At 36.4% G+C, this 27158-nt stretch overlaps 1 protein-coding gene across 1 annotated transcript in view; it reads right to left on the reverse strand.

The window, feature by feature from the left end:
* DOCK7 (dedicator of cytokinesis 7) overlaps window positions 1-27158 on the reverse strand; it is a 242981-nt gene that overhangs the window by 27829 nt on the left and 187994 nt on the right. Inside the window, exons 34-39 of the mRNA XM_066376450.1 lie at window positions 17154-17250; window positions 12153-12249; window positions 11290-11424; window positions 8538-8690; window positions 999-1157; window positions 223-323 (exon numbers count right to left, since the gene is read on the reverse strand). Of these exons, the coding sequence (XP_066232547.1) occupies window positions 223-323; window positions 999-1157; window positions 8538-8690; window positions 11290-11424; window positions 12153-12249; window positions 17154-17250 (742 nt within the window). The remainder of the gene's footprint in view (window positions 1-222; window positions 324-998; window positions 1158-8537; window positions 8691-11289; window positions 11425-12152; window positions 12250-17153; window positions 17251-27158) is intronic.

A 27158-nucleotide genomic window follows, 5' to 3' on the forward strand; every position in this document is an offset into this window, starting at 1 on the left:
CTCTTGTTTTTGATAATTAATATGCTGAACAATTATGCATCATTCTTGAAAGAAGTTACATAGGAGATCTGAAAAGGCAGGCTGGAAAAAGTGCACTTTGACTTTCCAATCTACCATTAGAAAATGACTTAATATTTGTGGGGGTTTTTTTATCCAATGTTTCCTGTGCCTTACATATTCAAGCTCATTATACAAGGCATAAGTGAATCAAGCAAACACTACCTGTACATCAGATCAATCAACATTTCAGGATCCTCCTGGTGTTCCTTCATTTTAACAGTATCAGAAAGGATCATGTGAAGATTGAAAACCAAATCTTGGACCTGCAGCAGAGGATTATATGAAAAACATTCTTCAATTGCCATTCAATCAAAATTACTAAATTAGTGTGGAGATATCTCAGATGAACATCTAAAGATTTCAAAATAATATGATATTGATAGGGTTAAGAGTATGAGAATACTGCGGTATGGTGGGTCAAGGGTGCTAAACTTTATAACAATTCCTCAGCAGATTGTTTTTTTCAGTTCTTTCACCTGGAAACAAGTAGAACCGTAAGTAGAAATAAAATATAGGGATAGAGTAGATACAAGAAAAAAACACAAAAGAAAATCTTCTCGTATGTTTCTGATTTTACCAAAACATAGTTTGTAGAAACTTTAGTTTTGTTTTGTTTTTTTAACTTTAGTTTTTAAGGTAAATTACTATTTTAATAATAAGTGGGAATAATATTTCATCATAAAGCTTTGTCCACACTAAGTCTACTGCTCTTTTTGTTACAAGTACACAGAATTTAACACTTTTTATTAACCAATCCAAGAAGAAAAATGGTTTATTGAAACTAAACAATTCAGCCCTGTCTATGGCCTTATGATATGTGAATTGAAAGAAAAATATAGGTTCCTCATGTAAAAAACAAAGTTTGATTTAACAATTTGGAAAAGTGCCTATTTTTATATCCTATTTCAATTAATGATGTAGAAAGTGGCATTTCTGACCTGATCAGGAAATGTTGTTTCCCTCAATTCCAGATCTTCTTCAGCATATGTCAAGATAGTCTTCAGAGAACGTCTTAAGAATTCTTCATTAAAATTCTGAGATGTACCCACCAGGGAAGAGAGTGACATGGTTACCTGCATTTTAACCCTGGCAAAGTTCTGTAACAGAAAAATGTCAGGTTACTGTTTAATATAGGAAAGCTTAAAGAAGAAATTGTTTTATTACTTGCTAAAAAGAAAAGGTTAGTTAGCGAAAAAATACTCTAAGCAAAATACTTTTAGAAAGTAATGAAATATGCATATTAAAATTTTATTTTAAAATGGACCTAAAATTTAGAATTTTGCTGTGAACAATATGCTACAAAACAGGATTAAAAAAGCCATGTGTTACAGTTGAATTAGAAGTTGTTCCCAGAACTTTACATTGACCAAATATGAGATATATATTATTAATAACACTATTTTTATATATGAGGTTAAAGAGCTTGACCAATATCACAAAATTCTTAAAAAATATTTTTTTATTGATTTGAAAGAGAAAGAGAAAGATTATCAATTTGCTGTTTTTCATTCAATGCATTCATTGGTTGATTCCTTATGTGCCCTGACCTGGGATCGAACCCAGACCCTTGGCATATTGAGACAACACTTTAACCAACTGAGTTACCCAGCCAGGGTGAAAAAAATCACAAAATTCTTTTTTTTTTTTAAATAGAGAGAGAGAGCAAGAGTCAGAGAGAGGGACAGACAGACAGGAACGCAGAGAGATGAGAAGCATCAATTATTAGTTTTTCGTTGTGACATTTTAGTTGCTCATTGATTGCTTTCTCATATGTGCCTTGACTGTGGGCCTTCAGCAGACTGAGTGACCCCTCACTCAAGCCAGAGACCTTGGGTCCAAGCTGGTGAGCTTTGCTCACACCAAATGAGCCTGCGCTCAACTGGGGTCTTGAACCTGGGTCCATTGCATCCCAGTCCTATGCTTCTATCCACTGTGCCACCGCCTGGTCAGGCAAAAATCACAAAATTCTTAAGTGGTAGATCCAGTCTTTAAACTCTGGCCCATTTCATTAGGTCCATTATTATAAAAAATTTTTAACATAAATCATGTATAAAGTAATTTAAAGGTAGAATCTTTGGATTTATATTTTTCCCTTTATAGTGTAAATTCATTTCTGTTTCACCATTCCCCACTATGAAACCATTTTTAAGAAATTATATGTAATAATATAATAATGGTCAAATCTAAAATGTTTCTGTTAATATTGTATTTCACAACTCTGTATATTTAAATATCTGACTACTTTTTCCTTGAAATATTCCTAGCGCCTGACCTGTGGTGGCGCAGTGGATAAAGCGTCAACCTGGAATGCTGAGGTTGCCGGTTCAAAACCCTGGGCTTGCCTGGTCAAGGCACATATGGGAGTTGATGCTTCCTGCTCCTCCCCCTGTTCTCTCTATCTCTTTCCTCTCTCTCTCTCTCTCTCTCCAATAAAAATGGATAAATAAAATCTTTTAAAAAAAAATCTGTGAAATATTCCTAGCTTATCTTCAGTGGTACCACTTTATCCTAATTTTCCAATTTTTTTATCCATTCCTTTTTTGTTTCTTTTGTTCCTCAGTAGCCCTTCTTAAATACCAATTTTACCAATGATTCTGTCAAGAAACCTTTTTACTTGTACTCTAAATAGCCTCATCCATTTCTTTGCTTCGACTAGTATAGATACATGCCAATGTCTTCAGCTTATATTTTTCTCTAGAGCTCAGGCTATTATTAGATGTCTCCACCTGGATATCTCATGGGTACCTCAATTTTAACAGTTCTAAAATACCTTCTTTTTCTATTGATTAAATAAATGGTGCTACTATTATTATTTGTGTGTGTGTGTGTGTTCACGGGCGCGCACACTCCTATTTTGTAGTCGCTCAGGCCAAAAAATCTAAGACTCATTCTCCCCTCATTCTTCATATTATAAATCCAATCCACACTATCCCTTAATCCGTTCCAATCTGTTCTTTCTCTATTCCCAATGCCAATGCTTACCATTTCTTACTTGAATTATTGTAATAACTTCTTAACCAATCTTTCTGCCTTTTCTCTTATCATCCAAGTGCTAATCTAAACACATCTCTCCTTAAAATACCCCAATCGTTGAACATAGCTTTGAGGATAATATTCAAGTATTAACTCAGTAAATATGTCAAACTGTATGGTGGGAAATGACAGTACAATAATAGACAAAGCAAGTATCTGCCCTACTTAGTTCAGGCCCTCTGAATTACAGCTTTATCTCCAACTACTCCCTCTTCCAGCCATAACCATCCAGAAGTGCTAAAAAAAAAGTATATCTTTCTTTTTCCCTGTTTCCTTCTATTGTCTCCATGCCTTTCTAATTATGTACAAAGCTTTATTTACCTACTTATCCATCTGATTAGGCAAATTCATCCTCAGTTCAAGCGTCTCCTCTTTTCGAAAACCCATCCCAGAGGGCAGAAGCTACTTTTCTCTGTGCTTTCAGTGAGCCCTGTGCTAACCTCTCATTGTATTAACAACAGCAAACACATATTCCGCATTTGCTCAGGGCTAATTATTGTTACAACTGTTTTATTTAACATTAATTTATAAAATCTTCACAAAACCATCTGAAGTGGGTACTTATTACCATTATTAGATAAACACTATGTGTCCATTTTCTCCCTCACTAGATACTAAGGTACTTGGAAAAAAGACTGTCCTTTTATCTGTTTGCCTAATGCCTTCTAGAGTATGTAGTAAATAATTCAATACTTTGCTATCACTGCCAGTTTTAAATTACATATATTTTTTTAGAGGTACTACCTGACACGAAGATGATAAATTACCTATTTTTATCCTATTATATAAATATTTCCTAAAATAATAGAAGAATGTATCAAGAAAACTTCAGCCTGAGTGGTGGTGATGTTATGGATAGAGCACTGACCTGAGACACAGAGGTTCCAGGTTCAAAACCCTGAAGTTGCCGGCTTGAGTGTGGGATTAATATGATCCTAGGGTTGCTGGCTTGAGTCCAAGGTCACTGGTTCAGTTAAGCACCCCTCCCCCCCAATCAGGGTACATATGAGAAGCAATCAATAAACAACTATGGGGATTCAACTATGAATTGATGCTTCTCATCTCTCTCTCTACCCTCTCTCTCCCTTCCTCTCTGTCTCTCTCACTCTCTTTAAAAAAAAGAAAACTTCAAGTGTCATCAAATTTTAGGAATTTGATTTTAACACTAAACAAGATCAATAAAGTGAATGGATCGTGCTGTTCTGGATTAAGAAAGAGGACTTGGCTTCCAGTAAAAATAGAATAGTGTGAGATAGCAATTTCCCACTTCTCTTGGATTTCATACAAAAATAAAAGATAAATAGGGAAAAATCCATTAATCTATATTCAGTAAAATTAGAAAAATGCCAAGGGTTGCCAAAATAAGCTAAAATAGGAAGTCGATAGAAGGAAAGAAGGGGAAAGCAAATACTAAGTGGAATCTTAGGTACAGATTTCAGAAATAATGGGAAAAATACTTCTTTAAAATACGGGACTGACTTTGAAGTGATAAAACTGTCTTGAAAAAATAATGAGCTAAAAATCTAGGAGTGGATAGAAAGTAAGAGGTTAGACAAGTTGTTTTTACAAAGCAAAATCCCATGAGAAACACATTCCTGAAGTAATTTCCTACAAATACCTGGACCAAGATAATCCAACTTATTCTATGTGGACTAATAAAAAGGTAAAGAAGATCAGTGAAACTCACCAGATAAAGAACACTGTCATGCAACAGATAAAAATTCTAATGAAATATTTTGCCTTAAATTATAAAATATGTATAATGCCATTAACTTTAGGAAGGAAAACAAGGCAGAAATAAAAAAAATTCAAGGAAAGATAGCAAAACTCAGAAAGTGATAAAATAGGAGCTCACATGTGAGCTGACACTACTTGAAAAACAAATAGAAATGAAAATGATAAACTTGGTAAAAGAAAAGAGATGTGAAAAGCACGTAAGAAATATAGGGGAGAGAAAAGCAATCAAAATGAATAGAAATTTAGAAAGTATATATTAACAAGGCAAAGAGAAAATGTTAAGTACAAAGTAAAGCAAACAGATCCAACATATGTATGGTTGGTACTAAGCAGAAAAACCCCAAACCTTGGGGAAAAAAACCAGTTATTCAATTCTGTATTCAAGAAAACTTTCTGAAATAAATGAATTAAAAGTAGAAATTATGTGCCTGTGAAAAATACCAAAAATCAGTCAATACCCATGACATATTCTATAAAAGAGATTTAATTTTGAATATAAAGAAAAAAATCACTTGAACAGTTGGGAGAAAAAAATTATTTAAGAGGAAAGAAAGGCCCTAGTTGGGTAGCTCAGGTGATTGGTGCATTATCCCAACATGCCACAGTTGCAGGTTTGACCCCTGTCAGGGCACATACAAATATCAACCAGTCCATGCTTAAATAAATGCAACAGCAAATCAATGTCTCTCTCTCTCTCTCTTTTCTGCCCTCTAGGAAAATCAACAAATAAAGAAAAAAATTTTTAATAAACAAAAGGGGAGAAAACATCAGATCTATCTTCAGATATCTATCTTCAGATATCTGTACAATAATACTTAGTGCAGGCCTGACCAGGTGGTGGCGCAGTAGATAGAGCATTGACCTGGGATGCTGAGGACCCAGGTTTAAAACCCTGAGGTTGCTGGCTTGAGCAAGGGGTCACTGGCTCAACTGGAGCCCCCACCTACCCCACCCCCGGTCAAGGCACATATGAAAAAAGCAATCAATAAATAACTAAAGTGCTGCAACTACTAATTGATGCTTCTCATCTTTCTTCCTGCCTATTTGTTCCTGTCTGTGGCTCTCCCTCAAAAAACAACAACAACAACACAATACTTAATGCCAGAAGAAAATGGTATTCAAGTACCTTTTTTAAAAATTAAATGTTCTTTATCTGGTAAGTTTTGCTGATCTTTCTCATCCTTTTTATTATTCAAATTCTGAGGCAAAAATTTCATAACTATCCTTGTTGTCTTAGAAGTACAGATAACTGAATAATCAAGAACTTGGGAAATATTCCTAATAACTTTCTCGAGTAAACAACTACAGAATAGTACTTAGCTGTCTGATATTCATTTAGATATTATTGACATTTTTCTTTTCAGTCCTTGACATAATTAATGATGGGTTGAACAAATTTTTTGAATTAAATACTAAACTTAAGTAATTTTTCAAGGCCCAAGCCACACAAAGAAGCCCTGAGGATCAAACATAAACACCATCCATATAGACACCAAGAGGTACATTATAGACCACCTCTTGCCACATGACTTTGGAATCCAGCAATTAAGTTTTATAGCACCAATGTGCATCTATTTTGTTCTTTATCTTTTATGAACTTAATGTCAATGCTGCTCATATAATACCTAATAAAACCCAACGAGAGAAATAAATACAGTTGACTCTTGAACAACATAGGTTTGAACTTATACATAGATTGTTTTCAGTAAATACGTAATGAAAGTATATTTTCTCTTCCTTATGATTTTCTTAATAACATTTTTTCCTCTTGCTTACTTTATTGTAAGAATATAACACATATGCATACAAAATATATGTTAACTATTTATGTTATCAGTAAGGCTTCTATTCAATAGCTGGCTATAGTAGTTAAGTTTGGGGGAAGTTAAAAGTTATTGGGTTTTGAATGTATAAGGATTGGTGCCTCTAACCCCCTTGTTGTTCAAAGGTCAACTGTATGAAAGAGTGAGATGCTAATGGTAATGTTGTACTCTGTAAGTTATAAACGATTGTAATAGCTAAGATTTCTTTTTCATTCCCTAAGACTCAATTCTTACTTGCTTGGTGGCACTATTGCCCCCACTAATGAATGATCTAAAAAAATAAAGGAGTGAAGATATTATAAAATTATAAAGGTAATCATTAGGGCAATATAAACTTCACTGAATATGATAAATATTATACCCAAAATATAAGGTGAATTGACCAATGGTGCAAGATAAAAACTAACAAACCTTTTTTAAAGGAGAGGAAGAGGAGGTATAATAAAATAATACAGCAGAACTCCAGTACATAGCTGTTATAATAGCAAGTATGAAAAGGTTTAGTTCAAGTTAGAGATTGGATTATACAGCAAAACTCAACTCTATCTTGTCTATGAGAGGCACACCTGAAATAAAGTGATTCAAACAGTAAAAATAAAAGGATAGACAAAGGTAACTAGAGAAAATGAAAAAGAAAGCAGAAGTATCTGAACACCCTACAAGGTAGTAGAATTTAGGCCAAAAAATAAAAATAAATAAAAGTTTTAAATAAGGCCAATTCAGGGCCTTTCCAATTCTTAAGAGAATAATAATTCATAAAAATATGTAGTTGACTATCAATATTCTGAATAGTTATGATATTTCATGAATAGTTACCAATTTACCAAATAAAAACTAAAGGAAAAACACACAATGTATATGGTTTAAATCATTTGTTAGTCCACCAAATGGATCAAAAAATACCAAGGATATAGTAAAACAAAATAATGTCATAATAATCTAATTAATAAGGTATATCTGTTTAACTCAATGCTCTAAAAATACAGAATATCTCTTCCTTATAAATGCTTGTGTAACATTTATAAAAACATTGTATATATGAACACACAAACTCACACATACACAGTACAAAAGGGACATAGGTTATATGAACATAATGCAATCAAACAAACATCAAAACTTAAAAACAAAAAGGACTATTAACTCTTTGAGTTAAAATGCAACCTGAAATTACAAAATATGTATAAAACAAGAATATTGAAAAACTACATATTAGAACTAGTGAGCTACCAAAAACAGTGCTCAAAAAAGATTCTAAAATTTAATTCTTAAATACTTACATGAGTAAAAAGACTGAATTAAATATTTGACTAAAAAACTTAAAAAATACAACATATTAATAAATATTCAAATAAAAAACTTAAAAATGAAAACATGTAATTCCTCAAAGATTGGCATATAATCATAAAATATCAAGCCAAGATTTATTTTTTTTTTTTTATTGATTTTATAGAGAGGAAGAGAGGGAGAGAGAAGAGAGGAGTGGAATGGGAAGCATTAACTCATGGTAGTTGCTTCTCATATGTGTCTTGACGGGGCAAGTCTGGGGTTTTGAATCGACAACCTCAGCGTTCCAGGTTGATTGTCTATCCATTGCGCCACCACAGGTCAGGCAAGTCAAGATATTGAAACCTTTAATTTTCTTTAGTTCCACATACATTTATATTCTAGGTCTATTACTATATATGTTCTTTTAAGTACGGGAAGCAAAATTAGAGCTTTGGTTTTTATAAGCTATCCATAGAATAAGAAATATCGATAGTCTAAGATTAGGCTCAAAATACATAAAATAATCTCATGTTTCTCCCCAAATCCATACTAGACAGCTGCAGGAGTCATATTTCATTATGATCTAGAGATAAAATCCAGAAACAAAATACTTACATTCCCTATTTCAAAGTTCTGTCTCATGAGTAGGTAGAGGGAGGCACTCGCATGTGACCGTATTGTACTGATGCTGCTGCTACAGTGTCGGAGAAGCCGGAGGCACAAGTCGGCACACTGCTCTGTCTCTTCTTCAAACAGGAGTTCAGGGAACTGCAAAAAACAGCACCCACACTGAATTTATGCAGCCTGAACTAGACAGAGATCTGTTAGTATAGCCTGAGAATTAAAAGAACAGTTAAAGGACAGTATTTGGTAGTGGTTAATAATGTGGACCAGAGCCAGACAGACTGGGTTTGAATACTAACTATGCCACTAAATAACTAGTAGCAATGTGACCTTGGACCAAGTTTCTTCATCTATACAATGAGCGTAATAATATTATCTACATGGGATTTATGACTAACTTATATTAGATAATGTGCATCTAGTATAGTAACCAATATGTATTAATTCTGTCATGTGTTTTTATTATTACAAAATAGTAATATAAGTTATTTTCACTGGGTTAAGTTTCATCAACAGCTCTGTTTTCCATCTTATAAAACAACTATGATGAAATAGCTACTTTTAAGATTTAACAATATACATATTTCTGGGGGAAAACCAACATAGAAAAGAAATATTTGAAGTAGTTGAACAAACAAATGTACCTTCTTCTTCATTCACCATAGGATAAGTTAATTTCAATGGACTGAACTATATAGTATTTACATGTTGAATTCTTGATAAATCAAGTTAATAAGGAACAGACAAAACAAGAGGAAGAGAAAACAAAGACCTATATTTAAAATTAGCTGTTAATTTCAGGCATTTCTCCACATTAGAACTCCAATTTTTTTTTTCCAATTTTCTTTTTTTTTTTAATAAATTTTTATTAATGTTAATGGGATGACATTAATAAATCAGGGTACATATATTCAAAGAAAACATGTCCAGGTTATCTTGTCATTAAATTATGTTGCATACCCCTCGCCCAGTCAGATTGTCCTCCGTCACCCTCTATCTAGTTCTCTGTGCCCCTCCCCCTCCCCCTAAATCTCTCCCTCCCTCCCTCCTGCATCCTCCCTCCCCCCACCCCTGGTAACCACCACACTCTTGTCCATGTCTCTTAGTCTCGTTTTTATGTTCCACCAATGTATGGAATCATGTAGTTCTTGTTTTTTTCTGATTTACTTATTTCACTCCGTATAATGTTATCAAGATCCCACCATTTTGCTGTAAATGATCTGATGTCATCATTTCTTATGGCTGAGTAGTAGTCCATAGTGTATATGTGCCACATCTTCTTTATCCAGTCTTCTATTGAAGGGCTTTTTGGTTGTTTCCATGTCTTGGCCACTGTGAACAGTGCTGCAATGAACATGGGGCTACATGTGTCTTTATGTATCAATGTTTCTGAGGTTTTGGGGTATATAACCAGTAGAGGGATTGCTGGGTCATAAGGTAGTTCTATTTGCAGTTTTTTGAGGAACCACCATACTTTCTTCCATAATGGTTGTACTACTTTACAGTCCCACCAACAGTGGATGAGAGTTCCCTTTTCTCCGCAGCCTCTCCAACATTTGCTGTTACCCGTCTTGTTGATAATAGCTAATCTAACAGGGGTGAGGTGGTATCTCATTGTAGTTTTGATTTGCATTTCTCTAATAACTAATGAAGCTGAGCATCTTTTCATATATCTGTTGGCCATTTGTATTTCTTCCTGGGAGAAGTGTCTGTTCATGTCCTCTTCCCATTTTTTTTATTGGATTGTTTGTTTGTTGTTGAGTTTTATGAGTTCTTTGTAAATTTTGGATATTAGGCCCTTATCTGAGCTGTTGTTTGAAAATAACATTTCCCATTTAGTTGGCTGTCTGTTTATTTTGATATCAGTTTCTCTTGCTGAGCAAAAACTTTTTATTCTGATGTAGTCCCATTCATTTATCTTTGCCTTCACTTCTCTTGCCATTGGAGTCAAGTTCATAAAATGTTCTTTAAAACCCAGGTCCATGATTTTAGTACCTATGTCTTCTTCTATGTACTTTATTGTTTCAGGTCTTATATTTAGGTCTTTGATCCATTTTGAATTAATTTTAGTACAAGGGGACAAGCTGTAGTCGAGTTTCATTCTTTTGCATGTGGCTTTCCAGTTTTCCCAACACCATTTGTTGAAGAGGCTTTCTTTTCTCCATTGTGTGTTGTTGGCCCCTTTATCAAAGATTATTTGACCATATATATGTGGTTTTATTTCTGGGCTTTCTATTCTGTTCCATTGGTCTGAGTGTCTATTTTTCTGCCAATACCATGCTGTTTTGATTATCGTGGCCCTATAATATAGTTTAAAGTCAGGTATTGTAATGCCCCCAGCTTCATTCTTTTTCCTTAGGATTGCTTTGGCTATTCAGGGTTTTTTATAGTTCCATATAAATCTGATAATTTTTTGTTCCATTTCTTTAAAAAATGTCCTAGGAATTTTGATGGGAATTGCATTAAATTTATATATTGCTTTGGGTAATATGGCCATTTTAATTATATTTATTCTTCCTATCCAAGAACAAGGAATAGAACTCCAATTTTTTAAGCCAGAAACTGGTTAAAGGTGATAAAATAAGAATCCAAAAGGCAAGCAGTAGAAGAGACAAAGAAGAATCAAGGGCCTTGGGCTTTTATTAAAATTTTAACTATAAACATATTAACCAATGAACATATCAAATGACCTTAGGCAATGTTAATCCAGTCTGACAAGACTACAGGTACAAGGTTACCGTACCTTAGAAACCAGGGCCCGCTGCGTAGCGAAGCAGTGCTGCAGATAGACGGCGCTCTGGTTGCAGGCCATGCTGTGCAGCAGCACTTTCAGCACCCCGCCAAGGATGCTCTCCTTGGATTCTGTTACAGAAACTGTCTGCAATTGAAAAATGGATAAATAAAATAGAAATGTACTTGCAGTTTAGTTAGGGAGACAGAATATATATATAAACAAATATATATATATCCCCTCCCCAAAGTTAGAAGCGGGGAGGCAGTCAGACTCCCGCATGTGCCCAACCGGGATCCACTCAGCATGCCCACCAGGGAGCGATGCTCTGCCCATCTGGGCCATTGCTCTGCTGTGGCAGGAGGCATTCTAGCGCCCGAGGCAGAGGCCATAGAGCCATCCTCAGCGCCCCGGCCAGCTTTGCTCCAATGGAGCCTTGGCTGCGGGAGGGGAAGAGAGAGAGAAAGAGAGAGAGAGAGAGAGAGAAAGGAGAGGGGGAAGGGTGGAGAAACAGATGGGCGCTTCTCCTGTGTAGTCTGGGAACTGAATCTAGAACTTCCACATGCTGGGCTGATACTCTACTGCTGAGCCAACCAGCCAGGGCTACCAAACAAATATTTTTTAGAGTAGGAAAATGATAATATAAAATCTAGGAGGATTTCAAGAAAAAGGAGTTTACCAGGATATGGATAAGAAAAGAAAAGGGAAAAACAGAATGAGCAGAATTTAAATGAGAAAAATTTTTAAAAGGAGCAACAATATAATTTTTAAGAACTATTGACATTTAAATATAATTATATGATTCAATAAACATTTTTTCCTCAATCACAATTTACCAAATCTATACTTTAAATCTCTCTTCCTTGTGTTCTTACCTGGACAACAATCTCTAATGTATCCAAAATGGTTAGGTTTGCTTCAGTCGCCAGATTTCCATCAATCAGTGCTTCATGTTCAATCTCTGCTCTTGACCTAACACAAAATAGTATAAGAAATTATATTTATCTTAAAAAAAAAACAAAACCCAATAGAGATCCACAATTCAAAAAAGACTTAAAAGATGCATAGAAATAATAAAATAAACCTACCATATTTCTCCATGTATAAGACACACCTTAATTTAGGGGCCCAAAATTTGAAAAAAAAAAAGTATTACATAAAGTTATTGAACTCAAATTTTTTTCATCATAAAATTCATACGACTCTTCATCACTGTCAAAACTTCCATCCATTAGCTTGTCCTCATCTGTGTCTGATGCTGAATCTCTGTATGCATATATTGCCTCGTCCTCAGTTCTATCTATAGCATTTGAAATGCCACACTTCTACAACCACTGTATAAGATGCACCCAATTTTTAGACCCCAAAGTTTTTGGGGAAAGGTGTGTCTTATACATGGGGAAATACTGTAACCATGAAATTCTGCATGTAATCATAATTATACCACGTTACCTTGGATTCCTGGACCCAATAAATTTTTTTCTTTCTTGGGGCCTCTAAGAGAAATAGTTAGTAGAATACCTTGTTTTTAATTCCAACAAATTATTGTTAATCCTTAGGAGTTTCTAATCTCTCATAACACAAGTGTCAGCATTCATGAGGTGTACTTTATCCTACTTGTGAAGGCTAAGAACTGCCTAACAACTTTTATATAATATCTATTATGGAGTTAGCTGTATTTCTTCTTTAAAGAGAAAAATGTAAATTAGACAGCTAGTTTTGTTTTTTAAAGAAAGGAACTCTCATGATGATTAAAAATACAAATAAGAATATTTTGACTTGACTGTGATCTAAGTATTTTGTGTAAAGAACAAAAAAGGTCTTATTTTTTTAGCTTTAATATATTTAATTAACCACCGGTAATGTTTTCCAAGGCTAATATCAATAATTTATAAGCAGTTTATTTCATCTATACTAAATTTAGGCATTTCAAAAGAGAAGGGATTCTCTCCCACCCTGAAAACTGTATTTATCAAATCTGTCGAGTCCAAATGTGTTTAAAGACCATGCCAACTGTATTGCATATATTGCAAATTTATTTTTTTATTTTTGCTGGAATGTCTTTTGGTATAGTCTGTGCCATCTGTCTTCATAATGAAAAAAAAATTATGTATTAACTAAAAGAGGAGAAAGACATTTTCATTTTTTGAAGGGTTCAATATGGGGAAACACCAATTCTGATAACCCTAAGAAGCCTGAGTTCGACCTTTCAGGTTGTGTAGAGATTTTTTTTAAGCACGTCCATGAGAGACAGGGACCAACAGACACGAAGGGAGAGAGATGAGAAGCATCATCTCATAGTTGCAGCACCTTAGTTGTTCACTGACTGCTTTCTCATATGTACCTTGACCAGGGGGCTTTAGCCAAATCAGTGACCGCTTGCTCAAGCTAGAGACCTTGGGCTCACGCTCAAGCCAGCATCCTCAGAGTTTCGAACCTGTGTCCTCAGAGTCCCAGGCTGATACACTTTCCACTGTGCCACTGCCTGGTCAGGCTATTAAGCTGCTTTATTTTGCTTTATACAAATTGAGATTTCTGGGCCTAGTTGAATGCTTTATCATAGATTCAATAAAGCAAATCATAGACTGTTAGAGTTGAAAGAGCCCTTAGGAATCATTAAGTGCAAATCATCCTTTACCTGGTAGGGGCAGGCACTATAGTGTGGTAGGTAGGATTATAGGTGCCAAAGTCAGACCAGTTAGGCTGGATTTGCATTTCTTCCATTTGCTACTTGAGTGATCTTAGCCAATTACTAAGCCCATTTCTCCATCTATAAAATAAAACTAATAATGTACCTCCTTTTCTAGGCTTATTGATACATGCTGAGGTGAAACCCTCTAGGAAAATCATATAGTATAATATAGTGACTGGCAAGTGATAAGCTTTCTGTAATGTTACTGATGATGATGATGAGCCTTCAGTAACTGTTAGTGATTAATAATAATAAAGATAATCAACCAGGGTTCATTGGCCTAAGATTACTAGAGGCTATAATGTTGTCATTTGTATCAGTTCTTTTGTTTGCTCTCTTTTAGATTCTTTTGCTGCTCCTTCAATCTGCATAACCTTAGTTACCCCCCAAATCAGAGTAGTTTTTCCTGGTGCCTAAACACAAGCCTACTTATGTCTGAGGCCAATTAAAATGTGTGCTTGGGGAAAAAAATTAAAAAAAATTAATATTGTGACTGTATCTGTTTTATAAAATGAACCTATGAACCTTTAAAAAAAAACCTTGGATTTTCAATATTTTCCTGAATGAAAAATTATAAGAGAAAAAGGAAGTAGACAACATTTTACAGTTAATGTTGTTTTACTCTACATTTTGTTGACCATGTTGATACACATTCTCTCACCTATTACAGTACTACGAATCCACTAAAAGAAATGTTTAGCTTCTAGAGATATAGCAAACACAGGAAACTATTATTGTGAATGGCACAGACACTAGGTGGTGCTATGTTGGCTTGCATTTAGGGCTGCTTCATGTAAATGTTCCAGGGTAAAAAATACTTTTTTTCCCTAAAGTCTCATAATTCCCCCAAATTTTTAAATTTTGATGCAGAAAGCAATTTAAGTCTTTAGTGAGACTCTGAATGGAATCGCTCATTAGAAACAAAATTCTTAATGCCAATCAAGTCATTTACTTGAATATTTAATATTTACAAAGTAGTACTTAATAAATTTAAAATATTTAAGAAAACTACAGATGATTTATGGGTAAAGTTGGCATTTGTTTTAGTAGTATTGCATAGAGAAACTATATATTACATCTAAACAATACATAAATCAAAACGAAAATCCAAGGACATATTAAATGCCAACTTTCTTAAGTTCTTAAATGTTCAAATCTCTGAATCTTTTATTAATACCACTACAGAGAACAGTTCATGAATTTACATATTTCAAATTAAATTTAAGGAGAAAATACAGCACAGTCAGAATTAAAATGAAAAAGAAAATGATACATTGTTCAAACTTAAAATCCAGCAAGATTTCTGTTAAGAAACATGGTAATAAGATGGTTTAAAAAAAAAAAAAAGATGGTTTAAACAAAAAAATCAGGAAAACACTAAAAAAAAAAGGTTTCCTTAGAACACAGTAAAATAAGAACACATTATTTAAATGCAGAGATAAAGCAATATACAAATAGTATAGTAACTAGCTGCTTTTGTGATTTCCACAACACGTGCAAAAATAATCAAAGAAATAGACTTGGACAAAGAAGAAAGAAGAGTGAACACTCAAAGCTCTAACATTTTAACATACTTATATTAGTATCTGCTATGGTCTGAATATTTGTGTCCCCCCAGAATTTTTACATTGAAAGTGCTAATGCTCAAGGTAATGGTAGTAGGAGGTAAAGCGAAGGTCATAAGGGCAGAGGCCTTGTGAATGGGATTAGTGAGTGCCTTTACAAAGAGGCCCCAGGAGTTTGCCCTTCTACCACATGAAGACGTAACAGAAGTCTGTAACCTGGAAGATGGCCTTCAGACACCAAATCTTCTGGTGCCATAATCTTGAACTCCCCAGCTTCCAGAACTGAGAAATAAATTTTGTTTATAAGTGACCCAGCATGTGGTATTTTGTTATAGCAGCCTTCTGAGACTAAGATGATTTTTGATAATTACAAACTCTCATCTATATGATACTGAGTCTGCCTTTTTTCTCTAAACTGACTCACAAAGGGCCTTGTTTCCTGTGTTTTAAAATTTCACTGGCTGTTAGCCAATACTTCTGGAAGTTTATTTGTAGGAATCCTCTAATGCTTTGGCTGAAGATGGTTTCAGATAGTGACCAATCATCTTGGTTCGCTTTAGGACAGGACTGAGGGGTTCCATGAGATATGAAACATTCAGGGCTAAAATTAGCAGTACTATGCAAGCCTGAATGAGTTGGTCACCATATTCTGAAGTTTCTTAGGTCAGTTAAGGCTAATTGAGGGCTAACTTGTAACTACAAATTGTCAAGAGACAATATTTAACCCCTCGATTCACCGCCAAGTTTCAGGCCAAGCAACTGCACCTGTAGCTCTCCGGCAGTGAAAAGGGGTTATTTCTGATTCTTACACTGAAGGTGCAGTCCTTTAGGCTCCTGGCACGGAAGTGCATTTTCAGATGTTTTCTGCAGTAAGGTCAGCCAGTGTACCTAGCTTGCCTCCATGCTGGAATCAAAAGACCTATAGTGTTTTGTCTTTCTTCAATTATATTTTAAGCTCCTAGAAGGCAAAGATTAGTTTTCTAATTTTTTGTAATCCTTGAAATACTTATTTCAGTGTGACACCCAAAATATATTCTAAAATAGTTGTAGAATGCAACTTACCAAGGGGGTTGCTGGGGAAAATGGAGTAATATTTAAAATATTTAATATTTTGTACTTGCTTTCACAGCATGTATATTAAAATATGTAACATTTTGTTTACTCTACCACATTAAAAATTCTTACCCCAAATCTTTTGAAATCTTCAGTTTATAAATTAAAGAAAACCATTTTGTCTTCTAAGATTTTTTTTTAAGCAAGAGACAGACAGATAGACAGGGACAGACAGGCAGGAAAGGAGAGAGAGGAGAAGCATCAACTCATAGTTGTGGCTTCAACCCAGTGACCTTTGGGCTCAAGCCAGCAACCATAGGGTCATGTTTATAATCCCCTGCCCAAGCCAGTGACCCTGTGCTCAAGCTGGCGATCTTGGGGTTTCGAACCTGGGTCCTCAGCATCCCAGGCCAGCGCTCTATTCACTGTGCCACCACCTGGTCAGGCTGTCTTCTAAGATTTTAATGCCTAACATATATGTAAAATAATACTAAAATTAATCATTTTCTTCTTGCATTTGAAATCCAAAAAGCCTATCAGTAACATAAAATAGAAGGTTATATTACTTGTCAAGCTTCTCAGTGTTCTGACGCCAGTGAGTCATATCCTTTCTCCACCTCAGATTTTCTTGACTTCCAAAGGCACTTCCAGATGGGCTTCTCTCTGTCAAATAAATTTCAAAACCATTTTAAAAATGTTATTTCAGTTGGACCACATCTATGTATATTTGCAAACATTTAAGAAACACTGCACAATGTTATTTTATATACAGCCATTTTATTCTCAATATAAGTGTGAAAACATGACATTGGTGCTCTTTTATTAAAAGTTTTCACAACAAAGGACAAAAAAAAAGTTTTCACAACAATTGCAGAAGAAATACAGAAAAAAATACCCTTTAAAATAAGCAAATTGTCTATCACTAATTTTCTCAAAATGTTAACCATGGCTTCTGTGGCCTTACATGATACAACCTTACATACTACCACTCTTCCTCCGGCTTATACCATCACAGTTACCATGTGCGTGTGTGTGTGTCTCTATGCATTGTCTCACTGTACATATATGCTCCTGATTTAGGGCCTGGGCAAGGGTTGTTTTCTTCTATCAGATTGTTCTTCCCGCATTTTCACTGGCCAGTCACTCATCACCACTAAAAGAGGCCCTCACCAATTTTCCAACAGTTCTGTTCCTCTTCATATGCTTTATTTCTCTCCACACCATTTATAACCACAAGATTTCAAGCTAGTCAGAACAGAGATGTTTACTTTGTTGACTTGATGTCTGGGACTGACAAAATTTCTGGCACATTTTGAGAGCTCAATAAGTTTTTATCTGATAAATAGAGAAAATAGGGAGAATTCTTAAAGTAATTACTTCTTTTGGTTAACAAAAGGCAGAACAAGAGAAAGATAGTGGCTTTCTCCCAAGAGGTTTCTAGGTTGGAAGGCAGACTGAATAGTATAGACTCTTTTAAGGGGTGGTAGCAATAGAACTGATTCATACAAATTCTGCAGAAGTGGTAGAAGCATCGGGAATTGTGAAGAAATATAAAAATATTTAAACAGTGGGACGTCATGATGTTAGGTTTTCGATGAGAACACTAATGTTCCTTTTTTAAAGACATGAGACCTTAAATTGGTTGGGAAGATGAAAAGAAAAATGAAAGTAAAAATTCAGAGTTCAAATACAAATTTAAAAAGTACTGAGAAACAAATATATTGTCACACAATAAAGGACATGTCAGGATATTTCTCTTGCTTTCTCTCTCTTCCTTTCTCTTTCTTTCCTTCTCTCTTTACCTCTTTTTAATTTGAAGTCTCTACCTTTAAGAAATTTTGTAAAAGAAGACAAAAATTATACGCCTATATAAAGATAGTTAAATGAATAAATATGTGGTCTATTTACATTTTTACAATTTTTAATTTTTGTGAGAGACAAAGAGAGTCAGAGAGAGGGACAGAGACAGGAAGGGAGAGAGATGAGAAGCATTAGTTCCTCGCCGCGGCACCCTAGCTGTTCATTGACTGCCCTCTCACATGTGCCCTGACCAGGGGCTACTGCTGACCAGGTGACCCCTTGCTCAAACCAACGACCTTGGGCTCATGCTGATGAGCCTTGCTCAAACCAGATGAGCCCGCATTCAAGCCAGAGACCTTGGAGTCTTGAACCCAGGTCCTCCACATCCCAGTCCGACACTCTATCTACTGTGCCACATGCTGGTCAGGCTCTATTTACATTTTTACCTAAACTTCTTTTTCATGAAACTGTTTCATCTCCTTAGTTAAGAATGTCTATCATTAGGTGACCTAACTTAAATGTCCAAATGTAAATAAGAATTGCAAAGACTTAATTTTTCTAAGAACTTCAATTCTTTTTTTGAGATGTAATTAATATATAACATTAGTTTTAGGTAATGGATTTGATATATGTATATATTATAAAATAATCACATTAAGTATACTGAACATCCATCACACTGCACATATTTACAAGTTTTTTTCTTATGATGAGAACTTTTAATATCTAATCTCTGAACAACTTTCAAATATACAATACAGTATTATTAACTATAGTCACCATGCTGTATGTTACATTCTCAGTAATCATGTATTTCATATCTGAGAGTTAGTAGCTTCTGACCCACATTACCCATTTTGTCCATCCCCACTCCCCTGCCTCTGGCAACAATCTAACTGTTCTCTATAAGTTCAGTCTGTCTTTTTGAGGTTCTACATACAGAACTTCAATTCTTACATTCAAACAATGACAGCTGTCCTAAGGCCACAAGCTTAAAAGTGTAAAAAACATATTGTTGACAGTTTTTTTACTCTTTCCAACAATAAACTTCAGAAAGAGCTGTGGTTTAATTATAAAGAATAATAAATTGAGTGTCAAAAGATCTTGTTTCTGCCACTTAGTTTATAATCTTAGGCAAGTTATTTATCTGTATTAGTTTTATTTTCTTTATCTTAAAGATGAGGATAATAATTCATTAGGTTTGGGTAATAATTAAATGACCTGGCTAATAGTTAATATATAGTTAAGAGTTAATTTTCATACCCTTTAGGTTTTTGTACATAATAAATGAATTAAAAGAAGATCCATAGGTACATTGTGAATTGTATATAACTAAAGTGTAAACATGGTGCTCTATTAATTCCATTAAAGGCAAAGACTTTATCTTATTATCAAATTCCAAACACACACAGCATATGGTTCACTTAAATAAATGATCACTATGATAATAGCTTTTTAAAAAACAGAAAATATTGATGTAAATGTATAGTCCTATTTTAAGTCAAGTATATATGAAGCTATTAGCATGTGTCATGTACTTATGACTAAGCCATGTCCCTGACTTTAGGAGCTCTCAGCAACAGTATTATTTGCATGTCACTTTAGAATTTACAAAATGTTTACACACATGGTCCCCACAAAAATAAAATCAGTTAGTTATACTACCTTTTTTGGGGGTTAATTTTAATACTGCATGAAATAGAGAAATTCATAAAGACCACCATTATTGTAGTAGTCAGTATCTTTTTAGTCTTCTGCTATGCATATTTTAAATCACTGAATGCTTTTTGAAAGGAGGTAGTTTCAGTCGACTACCTATGCTTTATTATTGTAGAAGCAAGCTGTGTTAGGTATTACTGCCTATTTCAGAAGAGTAGCAGTCTCTGTGGAGAAGGTCTATCACTTAGAAAAGCTGTGACTTTTATTAAGCTAAAGCAGCAGTGTTCCCAATGTAGTGGGTAAATTTGGGACTGACTGGATTAATACTATACTGTGAGCCATGATGCTTTCCAATATGCATTCAAATTCTGGTTATCATCAGTGGGTACTGCATGTTTTGTAGGTGCTGCAAGAATTACAATGAATTCAGGAAGTACCAGTGAGCCACTCAGAGATGGTAAGATCCCCAAGAAAGTCAAGGAATGATTTAGTCTCTTCTATATCCTCAGTAAAATGGCTCAAGATGATAGACCGATAACTAATCACTTCTATTTATTTTTGGATATCATATAAATTTTAGATCCATGGATGATACTGTTGTAATCCTGTTTAAATATCCATAGGGTATTTTATTTTAGCAAATATAGGTTCTAAAAATCATAAAACCACATAGATTAATAATACACATATCAAAATTAGATTAAAATGTAGGTCATGGCTTTCATTCACTGTCTTGGCATTAAAAATGTTACAGAAATACATACTTAGAATACCACCAAATATCCCAACATTTACAGACACAGATATTGCCAAAAAAGTCTTTCTTTAACTTTAGCAAAAAAAAAAAAAAAAAACCATCCAAATTTTACTCTTTACTGACATAATTTAACTCTAGTACATGGTCTTACTATTTCTTACACTGTAGCAAGTTCTTTCTAGTTTTCTCAAGGCTTTTCCTCCAAACTTTTTGGAAATAAAATATATTTCCAACTTTCAAATTAAAATTTTATTCTATAAATATAGGTACCAAGTTGGAATATTCACATGTATGCTTTGTATTTTCAGGCTAAGCAAACATATTTATTTAGAGCTGTATTAACATTATTAAAGCAAAAGACAGTCCAACCTAAAATATCAAGGAAATAGTGACCTTTGCATGCAGTGTTTGATTCAGAAACATTGATTTTTATATATCCAGTGTTGGGGTTCGGTCGGTTCACACCAGTTCGGCAGAACTGATACTTAATTTTTTGTTGAGTTCAGCAAACCAGTTGTTAAAATGGCACCTGTAATCAGGGTTCTCTCTAAGATGGGTGCCTGGGCAGCTACCCAATGTGGAAATCACAACTTACATTCCTTACTCTTTTCTAACATTCATCTGCGCAACAGCGTACACTAAGCAACCATAATAATGTTCATTGCACCCACAGGTGAAAAAAATCGCAAGTGAGGACACCAATCAAGAAGCAATATGGAAATATCTTAAATAACAGTTTTATTGTTTTTTGTCAGGTATTATTTAATATTTTTTATTAATATTTTAAAACTTTCGGCCCTGGCCGGTTGGCTCAGCGGTAGAGCGTCGGCCTGGTGTGCGGGGGACCCGGGTTCGATTCCCGGCCAGGGCACATAGGAGAAGCGCCCATTTGCTTCTCCACCCCCACCCCCTCCTTCCTCTCTGTCTCTCTGTTCCCCTCCCGCAGCCAAGGCTCCATTGGAGCAAGGATGGCCCGGGCGCTGGGGATGGCTCCTTGGCCTCTGCCCCGGGCGCTGGAGTGGCTCTGGTCGCGGCGGAGCGACCCCCCGGAGAGGCAGAGCTTCGCCCCTGGTGGGCGTGCCGGGTGGATCCCGGTCGGGCGCATGTGGGAGTCTGTCTGACTGTCTCTCCCCATTTCCAGCTTCAGAAAAATACAAAAAAAAAAAAAATATTTTAAAACTTTCTTATAATCTAGTTTTCTGTACCTCTCTTACTGTTCTTATTTATGTATTAAATGCATGAAATAATAAACTACTTTTCATTGTATCATTTTTTTATACTTAAAATGATCATTAGGGCAGAGAATTGGTTGTTAAATTATTTGAATTCCATCACTGGACATATCTTTTCTCTTCAAATACCATTCTGATCACTCATGGTCCAAGATCATTCAAATAATATAGCAAAAAGAAACATGTTAAAAATTGGTCTACAAGCATTATAGCCATTGATGGCATACTTATGATCTTGCTGAATCAAAACCACATACACACCTCAGTGGCCAGCAAATACTATTCAGAAGAGCTTCCTTACCGAGAACTGATTAAGGCTACCAGTGGGAACACTACTGACAACTTTTTAAAGCTCTGAATAACTGTAGGGATCTCAGCAGGGGTTAGAGGAAGCAGCTCCACCTTGGCATAGTGCCAAAATGTGGCCATTCAGGCTTTGGGTAAGTCAAAGCAGCATTTACTAGTGTGGGGGGCCTTCTCTGTGAAGGTAAAGACAAACTGAGCCATGGTATTAGGATGGAAATTCTGAGGTCAAAATGGCAACCTGAGTATCCAGTTACACTACCTTTTAAAGTCTCAAAACAATCACAAATGGATGAGGAAAAGGAAAGTGGGGAGATTAAGTGTCTTGGTCAAGATAATATGGCTAATGATTAGCAGACCTGGGATTAGAAACAGGCTGCGAAGGATACTAAATTGTTTCTCCTCTCTGAGATCTGAGTTTGATGGGTAATATCATTGCCTTAGATACAGGGTATATCAATTCATTGTGCAAACTAGGAAACTTTTAATAATAAAGGGTGAGGGGGTTCCAAGATGGCCACAGAGTAGGCAGATGCTCCAACTCCCACTTCCCAGAACCAAGGTGGATTACAACTTAAATCTGAGAACACTCATCATGAAAGACCAACTTTGGACTAAATTAAGAGGATTCTACAGTCAAGGGCCACCAAAGAACCCACACTAAGACAGGTAGGAAAGGCGGAGATGTGGAAAGGGCTGCCTCAGTCCCCGGAGCGAGCAGCAGCCAGGAGGGACTCTCAAGATGGGGAGGGTTGCCCAGAGAGTTTTGGGTCCTCATCCCCAAAACCGGAATCCCAGCCTAGAGTCCTGGAGCCTGGAAGGGGCTTACGGACTACATTTGGCTGAGAAAACAACCTATACACTGTTTGAGAGAAGGAGACAGAACTCTCAGACCCATGCTCAGTATTAAAGGGACTGCACCAAGAGCCTCACTCACAGCCACTTCCCCGGAGCTCCAAGAGAGGAAAGTGCTGGGAGGACTGGAGTTGCCGGGGGAGAGAGTGGTCCAATAGGCAAGGGGGAGACACTTTGAGTGATGGACACGACACCCTAACCCCTGGGCTGAGTCACTCACCATATCTAAAGTAAACATTTTTCCTGGGAATATCATCACTAGCAAAGGGAAGAAATTACCCCATCCACCGGAGGCTCACTTACCCTAGCTAGAACAAAGGCACTTAGAGCCAAGCAGCACATTAAGGATACAAATAGGGAGTGCACAGGTCTAAACTACCCCTCCCACTGCACCACTGAGTGCTTGCCGGGGCGAGCAGGCCAGAGGCAGCAAGGCGCGGCTGCAGAGGTCTGAGGAGCTAGGAACCACCGCTGCTGCTGCAGAGGACTGGGCTCACACACAGTCCTTTTCATTGAGTGGGCCCGCCTTTGGCCGGGGTGGAGCCCCGAGCATCAGCAGACAGGGTACGCATTTGGGCATGCGCGAGCCTGCCAGCGAGGGCAAAAGTTGCAGAGGCCGCTGCGGGGATCCAGGCAGGCATGCAAACCTACCCATGGTGTGGGTGAACCCTCAGTAGCAGCGGAAGCCAGGCAAACTCGGAGGTGGTCTGAGCAGGCATGTGTGCAGGGCCCCCGTGGCGGCTGCTGAGGTCTGAGCCTATGGGCAGACCCCGGGGGATGGACCAACCCTTTGCAGCTGCGGAGGCCGAAGCAGCCCCAGAAGCAGTCTGAGCAGGCGTGCGCGGCCCCACCTGTGGGGTGAAAGCCAGGACAGACGCTGCAGAAGCCGGTGAGCAAAAGTGCCTGTGGCACAGGCTGGCTCTCAGAGGCAGCAGAGGCTGGGGTAGCCACAGAAGCAGTCCAAACTGGCATGAGCGGAAACATGCGAGCCCAACAGGGGCAACTGCGGCCACGGAGGCAGGTTGGAGTCAGCAGCGCCAGAGCCCAAATGTCCCAGGCAGCAACAGTGGTGGGGGCTGAACAGACAGACCACACAATGAGAGTACAGGGGACACACCTACTGGACCCCTGTGACTACACCCTACTGAGTGCTGAAAAAGAAGAAAAAAACAAAACAAAATAAAATAAATTAAAAGTCTGGATAAAATTACACCTGAGGCTAAGGAGTAAGCCACATCTAAGACCACACCTAATCAATGAATTACAGTACTGAGCCAAACAAATAGCCAGCAATAAGAGGCAACAGAAAGCAGATCTTAGGGGAACTTGAACTTTTAAAGGAACCTTTAAAGTAACTTATCCCAGGCCAAAAATAGATAAAAGCAAGCCTAGGAGTGCAGCTAATATTCACAACAACATCTAGACCCAGCAGAGGAAGCCACAAGATCTGGATCGCCTGTAGCTCCCAAAAGGTTGATAAGAGCCAGTCACAGGCAGCGACTCCCACTGATCTGCACCAGGCCCTGGCCAGGGAAGTCCAGGGCAGGCACATTCAGTGGCTAGATACAAAAAGCATCAGTTCAGGACCTAACAACCTTTGTTAGAGTGGAAGCTTAATGAAGGGCTCCTCACACTTGACCCAGCTAAGACATAGAAAACTCCAACACAAACAACAAAACAACAGTGACAGCAGATAAGTAGCCCACAGCAGATTACAAACAATAGATGATGCCAATGCAAGAAGACCTAGGAATAACAAAACTAAAAATTGGAGGCAGACAATAACAACCCTAGACTTAGCTAGCTTCACAAACAACACATCCAAACAAGGAGTGTATAAACAGACAAAATGGGAAGTCAGAGAAGTGCACTCCAAATGAATCAACAAGAGAAACCTTGAGAAAATGAAATGAGTGAGACGGAAATAACTAAAGTACCAGATGCAGAGTATAAAATAATAATTATGAGATTGCTCAAAGATCTTAGAACAACAATGGATGGAAACAATGAGCACATAAATAAAGATAACAAGCATCAAAAATGACATAGAAATAATAAAGAAGAACCAGTCAGAAATGACAAACACAATATCATAAATAAAGACTACACTAGAAGCAATTAAAGGCAGGCTGGATGAAGCAGAGGATCAAATCAGCAATTTAGAAGACAAGATAAACGAAAGCACAAAAGTGGGGCAGCAAAAAGAAAAGAGGCTTAAAAAATCTGAAGAAAATCTAAGAGAGCTCTGTGACAACTTAAAGAGAAACAACATCCGCATCATAGGGGTTCCTGAAGAAGAAAAAGAACAAGGGATAGAGACCTTGTTCAAAGAAATCATAGCTGAAAACTTCCCTAAATTGATGCACGAAAAAGTCACAAAAAGTTCAAGCACAGAGAATTCCATTAAAGAGAACCTCAAAGAAATCTACACCATAACACATCATAATTAAAATATCAAAGCTAAGAAATACAGCTAGTGCTCGACTTACAACCACGATTGGTTCAGACAGACCGGTCATAACATGATTTGGTCATAAGTTGAGTAGGCTATATGTACAGTACTGTGAACTGATGTTATAAAAATCTTCAAGTCATATTTTATCATAATTTTCTTTCATTATTGTTATATATCATAATTTTCTTTGTTCATTTTATGCAATTTGTATCATCTCTACACTATTTTGTTTCTTATTTTTATATACGTCAGGTTTAAGTAAAACACTGCATTACCAGTACAACTGGTTTAATATTTGCAAAGACAATTTCCTCTTGGTAGACATCTTGGGAGGGGTTTGATGAAACTATCCAAGACACAAAACACAAATTGCTGTACTGAGTCTGGGATAACAGTTGAAATGATGCACGTGGAGATGGTAGTGCTGCCGGAAGCTGGTCCATACTGTCGTATGACCAGCTGGGCAATGCTTGCGCTGCCACACACAGAGCAGTCATGGCTAGCAATTGTGGACGTAAAGTTGAATGATTGTAAGTTGCATAGGTTGTAAGTCAAATAATATTTGTAAAGAAAAAATATTAAAAGCTGCTAGAGAAAAGCAGTCAATCACCTACAAAGGAGGCCCCATAGGGATGACATTCAACTTATGAACAGCAACACTTGAGGCCAGAAAAGAATGGCAAGAAATATTCAAAGTAATGCAAAACAAGAGCCTACAACCAACACTTCCTTATCTAGCAAGGCTATCGTTTAAAATTGAAGGAGACATAAAAATCTTCCCATACAAAAAAAAAACTCAAGGAATTCATTACAACCAAACCAATGCTGCAAGAAATGTTAAGGGGCCTGTTGTAAACAGAACAAAGGGGGAAAAGAAAACAGTAAAAGAGGAATGTAGCTTTAAAAAATAAAATGGAAATAAACAACTACATATCAATAATAACCTTAAATGTAAATGGATTAAATGATCCAATCAAAAGACATAGGGTAGCTCTGTGGATAAGAAAACAGGACCCATACATATGATGTCTACAAGAGACACACCTCAAAACAAAAGATACACATAGACTGAAAGTAAAAGGATGGAAAAAATATTTCATACAAATGGAAATGAAAAAAAAGCTGGGGTAGCAATACAAATATCAGAAAAAATAGACTTTAGAACAAAGGCTATAATAAGAGATAAAGAAGGTCAATATAATGATAAAGGGAGCAATCCAACAGAAGAGATAACTATTATAAATATCTATGCACCTAATACAGAAGCATCTAAATATATAAAGTAGATTTTGATGGATTTAAAGGGCGAGATCAACAGCAATACTATAATAGTAGGGGATTTCAGTACCCTATTAACATCACTAGATAGATCCTCAAGAAAGAAAATTAACAAAGAAACAGCAGACTTAAAGGACACAATAGATCGACCGGATTTAATAGATATCTTCAGAACCTTTCACCCTAAAGCAGCAGAATATACATTCTTTTCAAGTGCTCATGGTACATTCTC

Source organism: Saccopteryx leptura, chromosome 3 (assembly GCF_036850995.1).
Source record: "Saccopteryx leptura isolate mSacLep1 chromosome 3, mSacLep1_pri_phased_curated, whole genome shotgun sequence".
NCBI classification, from domain to species: Eukaryota; Metazoa; Chordata; class Mammalia; order Chiroptera; family Emballonuridae; genus Saccopteryx; species Saccopteryx leptura.